Source organism: Vitis vinifera, chromosome 16 (assembly GCF_030704535.1).
Source record: "Vitis vinifera cultivar Pinot Noir 40024 chromosome 16, ASM3070453v1".
In the NCBI taxonomy this organism is placed as follows: Eukaryota; Viridiplantae; Streptophyta; class Magnoliopsida; order Vitales; family Vitaceae; genus Vitis; species Vitis vinifera.
Genome location: NC_081820.1, coordinates 19540486 through 19555940, shown reverse-complemented (window position 1 = coordinate 19555940; position 15455 = coordinate 19540486). Strand labels below are relative to the sequence as shown.

Genomic DNA, 15455 nt, shown 5'->3' with positions numbered 1-15455 from the left:
AAGCTGAGTATGTTGCAGCAACTGAAGCTGGAAAGGAGATGATTTGGCTACATGGTTTCTTAGATGAATTGGGTAAGAAACAGGAGATGGGCATTCTACACAGTGACAGTCAGAGTGCAATTTTTCTTGCCAAAAACTCGACTTTTCATTCAAAGTCGAAACATATACAAACAAAATACCACTTTATCCGTTATCTTGTTGAGGATAAACTGGTAATACTTGAGAAGATTTGTGGATCTAAGAACCCTGCAGACATGTTGACTAAGGGTGTCACTATTGAGAAGTTGAAGCTGTGCGCAACTTCAATTGGTCTTCTAGCTTGAGGACAGGAGGATGAGTTGTAGAGATGAGGGATCGTTTCTTGGAGGATAGCGGTTTGATGTTGGTGATTGGACTAGTCTCCAAGTGGGAGATTTGTTGGGCTTTGTGGAGCCTAGTTTTGTTTGATCCGGTTTGACGACCCGACCCGAATAATATTGCATGGCTTTTTAATGGGAGATTTATTGAGGCCTGTTGGGCCCATTTAGCCCATTATGGAACCACCTTTTGTAATTAGGGTTTTTTAGTATGGTAGGGTTGTCGTGCTATATATATATATAGAGAATATTGTAGCCGCTATGTTGTACTCTATATTCTTCCCTGATAATAGTGATATCCCTACAACTCCGTGGACGTAGGCAAATTGCCGAACCACGTAAATACTGTCTTGTGTGTGTGATTTTTTTTTTTATTTCTTTGGCGTGTGTTTTCTCTATTTTTGTTTCTCACGGGTTGGGAATTCGGTTTAATTCCCTACACTCCTCACAGGAAAGAAACTGATGATCATTACTGGAAATCAGAAGGGGAATAGAAGAAGTTTGCATTAGACCTCAAAATATAGGGCAAGCAATTCCTAGTAATGGATAAGCTGAGTATCAATACAACAAATGGCTGCTGAATTGCTTCTAATACTCTATTTAATTTCCATATAAAATTACCTTCCATTCATGGTTTGATATCCGCAGCTTTATTTTTGCATTAAATCTCAAAACTGAAACAGATTAAAATGAAGTACTTAGTTACAGAACCATGTATATATCTTAAGTACAACTATCATATATATATATATATATATATATATATATATGAGAGGACGAAATGCACGTAAATGAATTCATGATCAACTTAAGAAATTCACCTTGACTACGTAAGGAGGATGACAACTTGACAACAATGCAAAGCACAGTAACTTAAGGAAATGCTAGCTCCTCTTGAACAAATGAAAGACATAAAAGGTAGCCATGCAGCTTGGACGTACAAGTCTGATCCAACCCAATCCCAACCTTAAAAATTAAGCACCAATCTAGTACAAAATTACCTACATTTTTAACCAGAGGAAGTCTATGACATTAGCTTTACAATTAATGTAGAATAATGATGCATACATGCAAAAGGAATGTTCATGATGAAAGAATATGAAGTATACAGAATAGACCCACCATACTGATAGCTACAATTAAATATGAATTCTAACTCAAATGAAGTTAAATTGTTAAATTAAAGTGCTTAACTATTTTCAGTACATATGTATTGCAAGTTTTCTATCTTTCTTATAACTCCTAAATTAAACCATCTATGGATTCGAGAATGCTTAAATATTAATGAACACTGGAGAATTAGCCTAAACAATGTGATGAACGATACCATACTCAATATGGAGTTGAAAACTTTCCATGCAGAAGGAGGTTGTCTCGGGCTGGATTGATCTTTCAACTTGACCCAAACCAACCTGAAACACCACTGCACAAAGAAAAACTAGTCTTTCAAGGCACAGGAAAAATCCATATATTGCATGTGCTCATGAAGATCCCTATAAATGATTAATTTCCAAGAAGACTGGGTTTCTAAGATATCCTTCACATTACATTGGAATTTCTCATGGAAAGCTGCCAAGGACGAAACATCATATATATATGATAGTAATTGGTCGTATAATACGCAAAGCTAAGTTCTCCATTTTCTCTTCTTTTTTTTTTTTTTTCCAGATGAATATAACAACAAAGTTCAGTCTTCAGATCAGTAGTAACAGATACACTATTACTTGGAATCAGAAAGATGGATTCGCAGCATCCAACAGTTTCTGCTGCAGCATAGAAAGATCAACACATGAGGGATCAGCAACCTGTTGAGGTAACAAAGGAAGTAATGAATTTTTCATGAAAGCATATAACCAGCAGTTAACACACAGAACCATATATGTATAGATAATTAGTACCTTGCAATTGATGGTGTGAAGCAACCCTTCATTTACTTTGGTGGAAACACAACTAACAACACTAAGCCTTTCTTCAAACAGTAATTCCATCACTCTGGATAGTAACCCTTCCTCTCTGAATCCACCACTGACCAGAATCTCCACACCACCCAAACATGGGGAGACCACAACACAGTTAGGCGGACAGATCTCCGAGCTTCTACTCTCCAAGTGAGAAGCGCTCATATTACACTGCCTTTTCAACGCGTCTCTCTTGTTACCTAAATCTTGAATCTTCATCTGCAGGTCATTTATGTAATTCACAGCTTCATGCATGTGATCAGATATTGAACGTTTTCCCTGCAAACCCATTAACACAAAAACCTGTCCATAGAGAATCTAGGGGAAGAAAGTTGCAGTTATGGATAAAGGATAGCCATTTCTTGACATAATTATAAAAGAAAGTGGCAAAAACCATGTGAATAAGAAGAAAATTCAGAGGGAAAAGATTATCACAACTATATTTAAGGGTAGCATTTCTTGACATAATTATGGGGAGAAGACAGACTGCATCTGTGCTCAAAAGATAATTCATTTCTTAGCAAAATTATAAAAGCTAAATTCGATCATGACATGAAATATCAAAGAAGGAGAAAGGGAGGAAGAAGAAAACTTTGTTGACCTTTATATATTCAATGGGGAGTAGTGATCGAAGAGAAGCATTCAGATTTGCCATCTCTTGGCGCCTTTGCCTTTCCATGTCCCTACGCATGATCTTCCTGTCACCACCACTGGTATTGCCATCATTGTCGCCTGGAGTAGCTAATAATTCCTTTTTTCTAGGGCTCTTTTCCGTATTCTTGGGAAGATTACTTCCCTCCATTGAAGCATGACTCGGATCTTGTTGATTTATATGTTGTTGCTGGAGAAGAGAGAAGATTTCATCATCAGACAACTCATAGCATTGTTGTAAAGGGAACATTGTACAAGTCAGATATATTATTCAACTCCAGGCTATGTTGGTGTATGAAGTGGAGTCACAAGAGGGAGATACGGCTGATAGGGCAGATCTTCAATGGGCCTAAGATTCTCTATATATGATCTCTTGATAGACAAGGCAACATAACAAATATCCTCAGTACACTCAATTTTACAGCTTTGTTCGTGGGCACTTTACTTTTCTACAGGGAGAAGCTCCACCTCTGTTTCATCTAGATTCACATCTGTGGACCAGCATTTGTCTGCAGCTCAGGTATCACCATCTTGTGGTTCCTACCTAGAAAGTGACAAATAGTAATATTTTGACTTTGATGGGAATGACTATTACTTTGATCTTCTACGATCTCAATTAGAACTTTTAATGATCAAAATTAAGAATCCGTGACCACCTTTTGGATGGTTTTACACTAGCCTACAATTTGGCCTGCAAGTTGCATACATGAAATTCACGGATCAACCTGTGCAACTTATGGATTTGAATGAAAGTTTTACATTTGGTTGGCGCGCACCATTTGTGACTTTTAATAAAGTGTATGTTCCTTTGAACGGATTTATGCCTAAATCAAGTATGGGAATTTTGTTACAACTACTATTAATGCAATTATCAGTACTATGATTCATTTTCCGTACAACACAAAATGAATAAGTCGGTAACTTCTCTTTCAATACCATGTTAAACTGTCAATTTTAATGGAACTTTAAATCTTTTTTTTTTTTTCTTCTCTATTTTTTTTTTCTTTTTTTTTCCTCAAATTCTCTAAAAATCAAATAGTTTTAAAATACTACATTAAATGAAAACTTATATAACAAGAAAAACTTAGAATTAGTACTTAACATGAAAGCCACAACTCAATTAAAATAACTAGACCGACCCGACATTTGAGTGGGTTTGGTTGGTGTGAATTATTTAGATTGCAATCTAATATATAGTCATGGTTATGTCTCAACTCGATAACATCAATATTTCTTGTTGCAAGGGGTTGAATGTTACAATTTTCTTCCTTTAGTTAGCTACTTAATTTTCTTCTCTTTGAGATAGGAAGATGCATTGAATTTATTTATCATATGGTTAGATATGCAATTAATTTGATGATGAACAATGTAGACATTATACCTTCTTGTACTATCAACTATCGTTATATGATATTTAGAGTGCGTTTGAGAATGATTTTGAAAAGTTTTTTTAGTTTTTTTAACACTTAAAAATTTTTATTTTTCAAGTATTAGAAAGACTAAAAACATTTCTCAGAATCACTGTCAAACGTATTCTTAATTTGTTGCCCGTGTCCATAGAATAATGAAAGCTTTGAAACTTCATTTAAAAAGTAGACAAAATGCTTTGAAGATTTGGAAACAAAAATTACTTGAAGATTAAAAGATGAGAATAAGCCATTCCAAGGAAAATGGAAAAAGCGGAAGGACACTAGGAACAGTTTACATTTTAGACGTACAAAATAGCTGGATGCATGCATCGAGAAAGAAAGAGAAAGGGCAAAGCGAACTCTCTAGCAGATGTCATTAATTCAAAGAATGAGAAAGATAATTCTTGACGAAGTCTTAGTCAGATCTTTGATCCCTTCAAATAGACAGAAATATACTCGTCTATGTGAATAGAGAAAAAGGTTACGTAAATGTCGAATTGTCGGTCAAAAAAGCAAAACGAAAACCTCATAATTAATTATTTCATCTTTAGAAATGCATACGATAGTAAAAAAGTATGCATAAACAAATTGGATGGTACCACATGGAAAGCATTGCTCACTATGGAGATAAAAGAAGAAGACAGAAAATGCCGCAAAACCAACAGTTGATGAAAGACTCTGACCCTGGCTTAGCTTTTTCATATTCTTTCCTTCGTAGAACACGTTGTTTATTTTATTGCAATAATTGTGATTTGTGACCACGTCATGCAAAATTAATGATGGATAAAGATAGCCCTTGATCCACTATTCAACTGAGTCAGATTATACGATGGGATCCTGTCGATCCTGTCTAAGTAAGGGGAATATTTGCTTTTGGATTATTTTTGTAAGTTGTTTCATATTATACTAACAAATGGGACTTAAATTAAGGACTTAATAACTGGTACTTGTCCAAGTTCATGAACTTATACTTTGGAATATGTTCATGCCTGGATATGATAGGAGCTGAAGAATCAACTGACGCGGACCAATCCCTAATCTTGATCCTAAATCCTAGCTAGCTGCCTTTATTTAAATTATGCATATCGTATGATGGAAAGTTTCCTGATCTGGGTGACTTTTCTCATTTTCTATGAAAATGATGCTACTTTTCCTTTTGGTAATGGATACCATTCTATTTGTGAGTAATTAATCAGAAAAAAAAAAAAAAAAGTTTACTCTTTTTCTTAGAAAATGAAACGACACCCATTGAACTTTGGAAATCTGCATAACTCAAATCACTTTTAGCGATTATGATCTAATAACCCTCTAAAAGTTGGGTAACATTTGTTTTTTTATTCGAAGTTTGGATACTTTTTAATTTGTTTCAATTCAAATAAAATTTGATCGATGTGAAAGTTCATTTGAACTTCAAATTAAAAATGAAAATAAAAGTTTTAAAATTTGCCTTTTTTGATAGATATATTATTTAAAAAAGAGTTTTAATTTCAAAACAAATGACAATGAAATTAGTATTTAAAACCTATTAAGACTTCAAACCAAAAAACAACCTATAAGCAAAAAGGTCCTTATAGCCAAAAATGTAACCACGAATTTTGAGATGCTAGTAATTTTAACAAGGAAATTATCACTCTTAATCACTTTACCTTCTATGCATGGATGAAGAATCATTAAAACATAAGTAGCTCAAAACTTTGCATAGTTGGCATGTACAATACTAATCTTGAAGTAAATCATTAAATTAGGTTGTTGTCAATGGTCCATGCACATACATGTTTAATAGATTATCATAAATTTTCATAAATTTAAGGGCATTTATATACCATTTTGTCAAAGAGTTTGCTAGATAAATTTATCTATCATTATTCAAACAAGCTAATTAGCTTAGATATGCTTGGGATCTTAAAAACGTTGAGGCCCAACATACATCATTTCATGAACGAATCAAGCTAAATAGACTTGCAATTATTTTGGCAATCAAGTTGTGATATGTGCATCTCTCTCCCTCCGTGGGTTGATCAACTAAAATTTAACTTCATCCAAAACCTAGCTAGCTAGTTCTCATTATTTTATATTGCCTATGAGAAAAATATGTGAAAAACCACGACAAAGAACAATAACAAAGAGGAAGATAAGAGAGAATAAAATATAAAATATATAAAATACACAACGATTTACATGGTTCAACTTAGAGCATACATCTAAGAGCGAACACAAAAAAGGATTTTCACTATTGTACAAAAAATTATAACTCTAGAGTTTTCAATTCTTAATACTACAACTACACCTAAAAAATGACTTTCTTTCACCCAAAATCTCTTCTCATACTCTTTTAAAATTATATATGAATATTTCATATAAAAAAACATATTGGCTACTTATTAAAAATATCTATTTTATAAGAAAATCCCACAATATGCTATTTGCTTTATAAAAATAGGAGAGTCCCTTACAAGAATATATCCTACAACAAAAATGTTAAAGTTACAAATTGAATCAAAAGAGAATTTGAGACAATTTCCAATCATTTTCATCTTGGCTCAAATTTTTAAACTTAAAAGTCTTCCAAGTCGCTTAACTTTTGCACTTCTAAATGATTGTCAGATATTGGAGTTATAAATTAAGTTTAGACAATCCCTAAACTTAAATCAAGAACAAATTTAGTAATCACATACGTTGAACTCTCTCCACTTCAATGATCTTTTTACTACTCCCTATCACACCAAGGGCAAAAGCAGCAAAACCATCACTAACATACCTTTAAGGTGGTTTAGTCTACTTCCTTATTATGTCCCTAACAAAACTGTGTTAAAACTATTTACCTCTTCCTCATTTAGCTTTTTTAATGGTTTCTGAAGCTTTAGAATAAAACTTCACCTTTTCTCTTATCAAATTACTCCTTCCTAAGACTCTACTTTGCATAGTCTTCAAAGGACACATTCCTACTAATAAGAAATTTGAATGATTGTAAATAAAAGTACCATAAACTATTCTCTTTTACACCATCTACACATCCCAAAAGTAAGCACTTCCCCACCATTACTTGTAAGTTACTCATATACAAAGCATAGGTAAGACAACAAGAGATTTTTAAATTGGTATAATTAGCTGAAGAGCCAAACCATACCTCTTCAAGAGTTTTATAATAAATAGAAATCAAAGACAATCTATTCACAAAAAAATAATAATTGAATTAACAACCTTGCATTCAAAAGTATACATTGTGCTTTTTCTAAAAGAATTTTATACATCCGTCCTACAGTACCATTCCACTATGGAGTATGTGTCTAACTTTGCAAAACCTCACAATAACTTCATTCATGCGCCACTCATTGAACTCCCTCTAATGGAATTTCATGTCATTGCCAGCTCTTTAAGTTACTTATTTATTTTATTACCTGTGTTTTCAACCATAAGTTCCATTGCTTGAACTCCTAAAGTCCTTTAACTTATGTTTCAAGATACATATTCAAACCTCTTACGCCAATACCGAACAAAATGCTTTGTTGTTGTCACTCTTATTTCGCCATTGCTTAATCAAATGAAAGGATGACTGTCATAACTACATTCTTTATATATAAGAAGAAAAAGAAAAAGAAAAAAACAATTGCCTTTGACACGTACTAAAAAAGCTTGCAGATGATAGACCAAAGTTGTTTCTATATAATTTGTCTTATACACATCATGTCATCTCAGAGACACTTGTTTTAGCAGCAAATTAGAGGCAGTCAACATCAATGTCTACCGTTAATTGATGTCACATAAAAAATATAGACGATGTTGATAGACTTGACTGCGCCCTTGTTGTTTCCACTGAAACACCATGGGTAAAAGATTTATCAGTGGGCGGTCAAATCAAACCATCGCTTAAAGTTAACCCCAGCGGCGGAAATTGACTGTAACTAAATCTTGGTTTAATTGACGCAAATCACGATACTAGCCATATATCACATATTAATTTTTAGCAGCAAAAATTGACATTAAACGCCACTATGAAGAAAGCTATGGAAGACCAGTATCTTTAGAATTAACTGTGGACAGTTTTTTCACTTGTAACGGGAAAGGAAGTTTTGATCAGGAGGCCCCCCAAAGAAATTATACGACTCTAGATCAAAGACGAATAACTTGTACATACTTTTATTTTGTTGAGCTGATAATCATTTTCAATCATCTTTGAGTGACTTGACCCGGCATTGCAAACCAGGACATCCATTTTAGCCAATTCTTGGTGTTCATACCCATAGTTCAAAGCTGTTCATTGCATTCGTCACAGCTCAAAGTTATTCATTGCATTCATCATTGCCCGGGCAACTATTCATCGCATTCGTATTTTCATAGATCGCCATTATTTAGAGTTTTCTCCTCCCCCACTGCATGTGATAGATGTTTCCAAGTTTGTTTTAGGAGATTTCAGTCATGACGATCTCATCCTAAACCTGACTCCAAGTTCTTTTAATTTTGATCATGATGACCGCATTATAGGTTTTCTTTCCTTTGGATTCTCATCATTACGATGTCATCCTAGGTTCTATCTCAGTTATCTTTAATTCTTTGCTTTTCCTTAGATTCATGTCCTTGGTTCTACATTTCACTCACAACCTTGAGTTATTCATTACATCACAGCCCTGAGTTATTCATTAAAGTATTAATTAGGTCGACTAATTACATTTAATCAATATCAAAAGCTATGATTTTGTTTGGTTATTCAAAAATTTAGATCAGAAATGATGTAAGTTCTTATATGGTCACAAAATTAAAGAAATTTGTGCATTATGAAAATTTTGCTCCAGGGTCGCATACATAGTTAAGTAGATATCAAAGCAATTTTAGATTTTTGTACCAAGTTTTCAAAGTCATTTATGGTTCAAAGCATACATGACCCGTAGGCCGTCTGTAATTTACAAAGGACTCATTGTGAAGAAATATTCAACAATCAGGGTAACAGTACACCTTAAGCAAGGATGTTATTTCTTTAAGTGGTTTGGCTTAGGCATTTTTATTTATCACTAAGGATAACATCAAAAGACATGCAGAAAATAATGAACTAAATATAGTGGATGAAGTCAGAAGCCATTGTGGACAAATTCAAACTAAAGCTAATTAATATATAGTACTACCAGACCCGAAAATATCAATGTTTTTGTGTAATGGATTATGAGCTATGGTTGGTAAAGGCGCGCCTGAGCTAGGTCCCACGAGGGATGAGATGAAGATCCGGCATGATTTTATTTTATTTTTTCTTTTTTCCTTCTTCCTTTTGGGAAATGATTTTGCATGATTTGGAAGAACGTGCTGTGTTGGCTCCATGCATAGGAACTAAGATAGGGACCTTACCACCAAAAACATGGGATTTGTCACAAGGAGATTAAAGTCAGTACTGATATGCCTAACGGGCTACAACACACACACTATCTGGAGATGCCACAGAGGATAAAAATACTAAAATCAGATGAAACTGGGTGAGGACCCAAAAAGTTGGCATTAATCCAAGAGAGTTTAATTAAGGAAGATCAAGAAATAACGTTTGGATAAGAATAATTTGACTAGTAGCAAGACCATAAAATCGCTTAATTACATATATAAATAGGTTTAAAATTTTATGACAGTAGTGGTCCGGAGATGTTACTTAATTAGTACCATATCAAAACACTAGCTACATAACTGAATGAAGAAACAAATGTATGCATGCAGTAGAGTAAAATACATTAAGATGATCCCATTTGCATCTAAATGCTTTGAAGGTCGGTTGAATGTTGATTCGTACATCACTGTACCCAGAAAAGTGAAAGCAATAAAGAGAGAAAAAGCATAATCAAACTAGAGTCTGCAGAGCAAAAATTTATTAATTATATATATATATATATATATGGTTACACATTCATATTTCTACTTTCACTTGACTTTCCTCAGACAAAAACGAGACCCTAGAGTTAAATACTTGGAGGATATTAATCTCCATCTTTCCCAGATATACCTTCACTGAAATACAAAGAAACAACTTGGAAAACATATAGTAATGGGGGTGCCAACCTAAAATTTAGACAGTACATTATATCCTATATATAGTTATCAGTTATCAGTCATCCATATTAACTGTACAAGACATATCAAAAACCAATACTTGAACTCGAACTTTGCTTCTGTTGATTTAAACTCTAGGTATAACCTCGATTATATGGTTCAAAAATAATGAAATATGCATTAACATATGTGATTTCAGGTAAGCATACACGCAAATTGAGTTGGGTCTAGCAAAGAAAATGACCCACAAGAAGGAACAAAGCAAAGGACATGTAAATATATTCCGAAGGAACATTAATGGAGTCATAAAATTAGAAAACTAGCATACATATAATTTATGTTATTAAACAAATGATCGAACGTCGATAATAAATCCACTCCTAATTTCAATTATGTACAGAAATTATGCAAAGCAACTTCAAACACCACACACGCATCCTTGATTTGAGTCATTTAGAAAGGTAAGCTACTGCACTGTTAACATTTCGCTTCACTTTCTTTCATGCAAAGGAGTATTATAACTTAATTTTGCATTCAAAAAAATGTTAGAAGTATGGCCAGTTATTTATCATCTATTCGACAAACACGAGTTGTCTTCACAAGAAGTAGCTGTTGAAGCACCATGTATACATAGCCACCATGGTACTATTGCCAACCAAGTGGGGCAGGTAGTCAAATAGCCTGGCACGGGAGTCGATCCCATAATGAGGATACCTACCGACCCAAGGGCCATTATTGTAGAACTACGTAAAGACAAGAGATAACAGTACCTAACCCACAAATTAAGGTTGTAAGGTATATGGCATACAAATAAGAATCTATGTGAGCTTCCTAGAATATCTATGGAAAAACATGAAGGCAAGCTGGCATATTTTGTCATATGGATGTGCGTTTAGTGAGTGGCTACATATTTTATCAAACCAATAAAGCATTATAGTTTGGCATGGGGTTTTTAACTATTTTACAGCAAACTGCAAATCTGAAACTAAGTGGAGATATATATTTCATAAGCCTTGAATCAATGGCACCAACTAGTTATGAAGTAGAGCTGAGGGACTTCACTATAATTCTATCTATCATTTTTCTAGTTAAGAGGAACTCAAAAACATACTGCTTCTAGACATTCTCAATCTCATCTTTGTATGGTTACTATGAAAATTGATATGCATAGGTAATGAAAGCACTAGGTGCAATAAATTAAAAGCAAGCTCCATTTGAAAGGGTTTTGATATTAAAGAAGAAATTGATTTTCTTGATGATTCTCTTGGTAAGTAATCTTTATGAACAGTACTCAAATAATAGCCACTAAAGAAATTAATTTGATGAAGCATACAGATATCCCTAATCTAATAAAATATATCAACAAAATCACATTCTAATCTAATACACCAACCAAATCATGGGTAAGGATATAATTCTCTTATTTAATGATTGTCATAAGATATACAAATCTCAGACAAGCTGGCATGTATTTCGGAAAGTATGCAATACATTGAATGGAGAACTGCCATCAAAAGCTACATAACCAAACATAGAAAATAAGAGCAACTATATCTGCATATCTGATATCACTAAATTTTTCACTGTTATCTATTGGCAGGAATGTGATTTTTGATAATCTGGTTTTTACACACACAGGCTTAACATGCCTAAATACTCATGAAGGGAATCATATATATCCTAGTCAGGCATAACAACCAAGTTGCAAATGTGGTGTGTGCATTGTTTTAATAATCAATTCATCTTGAAGTACTTCATGTGGAGGAAACATGCAACACCGCAATGAAGTCAACTTCTTTTGCACATGTGATGGCAGGCACTTCGAAAGGCTCAAAAGGGAAATTCTTCTGTACATATGGAAGGTTTCCAAGCATTCCCCAAAGATATTTTGGGAAGAGGATGAAAAGATATCTGCTCACACATATCATCAAAGGCACAAATGTCAAGAAGGATAGGATCAAACAAAAATCATTCTGCACAAGCATTAGGTTTAACTTTGAATACTTCCAAGCCAAAACTACGGTTTTCATCACAGATATTCCATTAGATTTCTCCAAAGCAAAGCAAAATATGCAAAGGGTGGAATATTGGATACTTGCTGGCTAGTCGAGCTAAATAAAACCACTTCATTGTTTCCTATCAAAGGGTCAGATGGTGGGGATATTCCTCAAAGCAGTGTTACTTGGAAGTTTGTCCAGATGAGGAAGCACTTGATCAGAGAGTTGCTGTTGCAGACCATGCAGATCGATGCTGGTTATATCACTCACCTGTCAAGTAAATTTAAAAAGTAATGGAGATAGAATTCTGTAGTAGTTAGTAATAATTAAAGGCCCTAAACCTTGCGATAAATGAACCATAGAATGGAAGGACCTCGCAGTGGATAGTGTGCAGCAACCTTCCATTTACTTTGGTGGAGATGCAGCTAATAACACTAAGTCCTTCTTCAAGCAGTGTTTCAAGTGCTCTTGACAAAGGCATCCCTTCCTTTTCTCCACCACTACTGACCACAATCTCCACTCCTCCCCAGCAAGGACACACTGTAACGAAGTTCCCTGAAGAGTTCCTAGAGCTGGAATTAGCCAAACTTTTAAGCTCATTCCTCTTTTCACCCAATTCTTTAATCTTCTTCTGCAGGTGTTTGATATAATTCACAGCCCCGTTCATGTGTTCAGATATCGCACGTTTTCCCTGAAATTCCAAGACCACAATTCTAGAGGCATAATTATATAATCCCCAGTAAATTTTACCCCCACAGAGAGAGACAGCAAACATTTTTTTCGAGCAATTCAAAAGGGGAGTAGGGTTTTCCGCAGGGTGTAAAGGGTTACCATTTCTAGGCATAATTAATCATAGAATCCCAGTGAATATCTGCAAAATAAAATGGAAGATATAAAGAAAAATAGCTGACAGGTTCTTCACCTTGATATATTCAAGAGGGAGCAGCGATCTAAGTGATGTGTAAAGGGTAGCCATATCTTGCCTCCTTTGTCGTTCGACATCTCGATGCACAATCTTCTTCTTCTTCTTCTTACCATCATTAGAAATCTCATCATTGTTGTCCTGAGCAAATAATTTTCGATTCGGGCTTTTTCCTTTATGGTTGCTAAGATTACTGGCTTCCAGCGAAGCGTGATCCAGGATCATATCTTGTTGGATTATATATTGTTTGGAGGGTGTATAGGGGATTCGGAACAACAGCTCATTGCCTTGGTGTAAAGGAAACATTGCAGAAAGATTCTTCCTATTGATTCAACTCCCTCTCTCAGAGGTTGGCCATGGAGGGCAAATTAAAGAAGGAGATATGTTTGTTAGGGTTGAGATCTTGGATGGCCCAAAGATGCCAATATTCTTTGCAATATCTTCTCAGACAAGGTTACATAAGAAATGACCTCAGAGGCCATTTTAAAGCTCTTGTTTGTGGGCACTGTACATATATACAAATAGAACCCCATCCACACACATTCACATTGATTTGGCATGGACCAGCATTAATATTTTTCTGAAAACCTGTTTTATGGACCCACCTAAAATATTAATTTGACTTGATCCCATGATCTTTGTCGCTCAATTATTGTGATCATGGGGACTTATCCTTGTATGGAAGGATCATCGGTTGGTAAGAATCGAGGGAGGACTTTCTGTGTGAAACATCCTTGGCAGCATTGGCATGCAACACATTGGCTTAATATTAATTCTAATTTCCCACGTTTCTTGGGTGAAAAAACAGTAAATATCGCTTTCCCATGGTGTTTTCTTTGGACTACAGTAAAAACATATGGGTCGCAGCAACGAAGAAGTATCATATCTTGTCATATGTGTTTTTATGTTTCTTTTTAAAAAAAATTAACTCTTAAAATTACAAAAATTCGAAACTTTTTCTAAAATAAAAATAATATTATTTTTGTATGATGTAAGTGTTCAAAAACCTTCTATTTTTTTTTAGTAATAATTTTCCAAATCATATATTTACTTATTTTGAAAAAGGCTTTTTATAATTTAAAAAATAAAAAATAAAAATAAAAATAAATAATAAAAATAAAAACTCTGAGATATTAACATAAAAGATTGAGTAAATTTTCTCTTAAAAAATGATATTAAATAAAAAAGGGGAAGAAGTGACCGTTGATGACAAAATGGGCTATCAAGCGGACTCTTGTTATCCCGTGTTTTGTACTATGATCATATTAGTCTCATTGTTTGCAATGATCCTATTGTTCCTAACTTTATCAAATAACCTCAATTTTTTGGTGTAATTTTAACATTGAAGATTTAAAGTTTGTTAGGGTTGTTTGATAACTATTTTTTAAAACAATTTTTTATTCTTTAAAATATAAAAATAAAATAAAAAAATAAAAAATAAAACAAAAAAAAATGTTTAATAACTAAAAACTATTTTCTGTTTTTAATTCTTAAAAATAGAAAATATAGTGTTTTTAGATAACATTTTAATTGTTTTCTATTATTTTTATTTATTTTTTTAAGGTTGTTTTAAAAAATAATTATACGAACATATAAAATAATTAAAAATAAAACATTAAATATAAAAATTATTTTTAAAATATATTTTAAAATATTAAAAATAGATTAAAAATATTTTAAGTTTCTAAACAAATTTTTAATTTATAAAACATTATCAAATAGACCCTCAAATTTCATTATTTGGAACTTGATTGGATGAACTAAATTTTTTGTACAATTATAAAAATGAAGATTTAGAGTTTGTTGGATATCTCAAGTTTGATAGATATCCCTCAAATACCTTAGTTTTATATATATATTTGGCTATATATACGTGAGAAAACCTCAGCCCATGAACATCTAATTTATTGGGAAAAACATTTTGAAAATTTGGTCAAAATAAGAAAAAAGAAATTGTTTGGAGACTTGGAATTGTGATTGAAAAAGAAAAGAAAATTAGAGAAAGAGGAAGCAGAAATTAATACCAACAGTATCAAAGAAGATATCCGGAAGATAGGGAATGGCTTATATTTTATTACCCATGAGTTGGAGAAGAAGGGGCTGTCAGTCTCCTTTGTTATAAACTATTAACAGACTCTGAG

The 15455-nt window shown here is 33.5% G+C and overlaps 2 protein-coding genes across 3 annotated transcripts; both read right to left on the bottom strand.

The window, feature by feature from the left end:
• Positions 1 to 1936: 1936 nt before the first annotated feature.
• On the bottom strand, positions 1937 to 3219 carry LOC100249794 (transcription factor bHLH118). The gene is made up of 3 exons (XM_002271136.4): positions 2916 to 3219; positions 2255 to 2593; positions 1937 to 2161 (listed from the first exon to the last, which is right to left on the bottom strand). Exons 1-3 carry the CDS (start codon positions 3213 to 3215, stop codon positions 2087 to 2089), a joined length of 714 nt encoding a protein of 237 aa, XP_002271172.2. The 5' UTR covers positions 3216 to 3219; the 3' UTR covers positions 1937 to 2086.
• Positions 3220 to 11795: 8576 nt separating this feature from the next.
• LOC100254931 (transcription factor bHLH118) lies at positions 11796 to 13755 on the bottom strand. 2 transcript variants are annotated; one of them, XR_009464452.1, is made up of 4 exons: positions 13315 to 13755; positions 12766 to 13083; positions 12491 to 12662; positions 11796 to 12306 (listed from the first exon to the last, which is right to left on the bottom strand). XR_009464452.1 is itself a non-coding variant. In XM_002271105.4 (3 exons), the coding sequence occupies exons 1-3, from the start codon at positions 13618 to 13620 to the stop codon at positions 12543 to 12545; spliced, it is 744 nt and encodes a 247-aa protein (XP_002271141.1). In that variant the 5' UTR covers positions 13621 to 13749; the 3' UTR covers positions 12035 to 12542. The 2 variants fall into 2 exon arrangements, 1 of the variants encoding a protein (XP_002271141.1); XM_002271105.4 differs by having other exon boundaries at positions 12035 to 12662; positions 13315 to 13749.
• Positions 13756 to 15455: the final 1700 nt, after the last annotated feature.

Coding starts and splice junctions, on each gene's coding strand:
- LOC100249794 (XM_002271136.4), bottom strand. CDS start 3,215: ATGTTCCCTTTACAACAATGCTATGAGTTGTCTGATGATGAAATCTTC. Junction 2,594..2,915: donor TCCCCATTGAATATATAAAG/GTCAACAAAGTT, acceptor ATGGGTTTGCAG/GGAAAACGTTCAATATCTGA. Junction 2,162..2,254: donor TTCACACCATCAATTGCAAG/GTACTAATTATC, acceptor TTACCTCAACAG/GTTGCTGATCCCTCATGTGT.
- LOC100254931 (XM_002271105.4), bottom strand. CDS start 13,620: ATGTTTCCTTTACACCAAGGCAATGAGCTGTTGTTCCGAATCCCCTAT. Junction 13,084..13,314: donor TCCCTCTTGAATATATCAAG/GTGAAGAACCTG, acceptor TTGGAATTTCAG/GGAAAACGTGCGATATCTGA. Junction 12,663..12,765: donor TGCACACTATCCACTGCGAG/GTCCTTCCATTC, acceptor TTTACTTGACAG/GTGAGTGATATAACCAGCAT.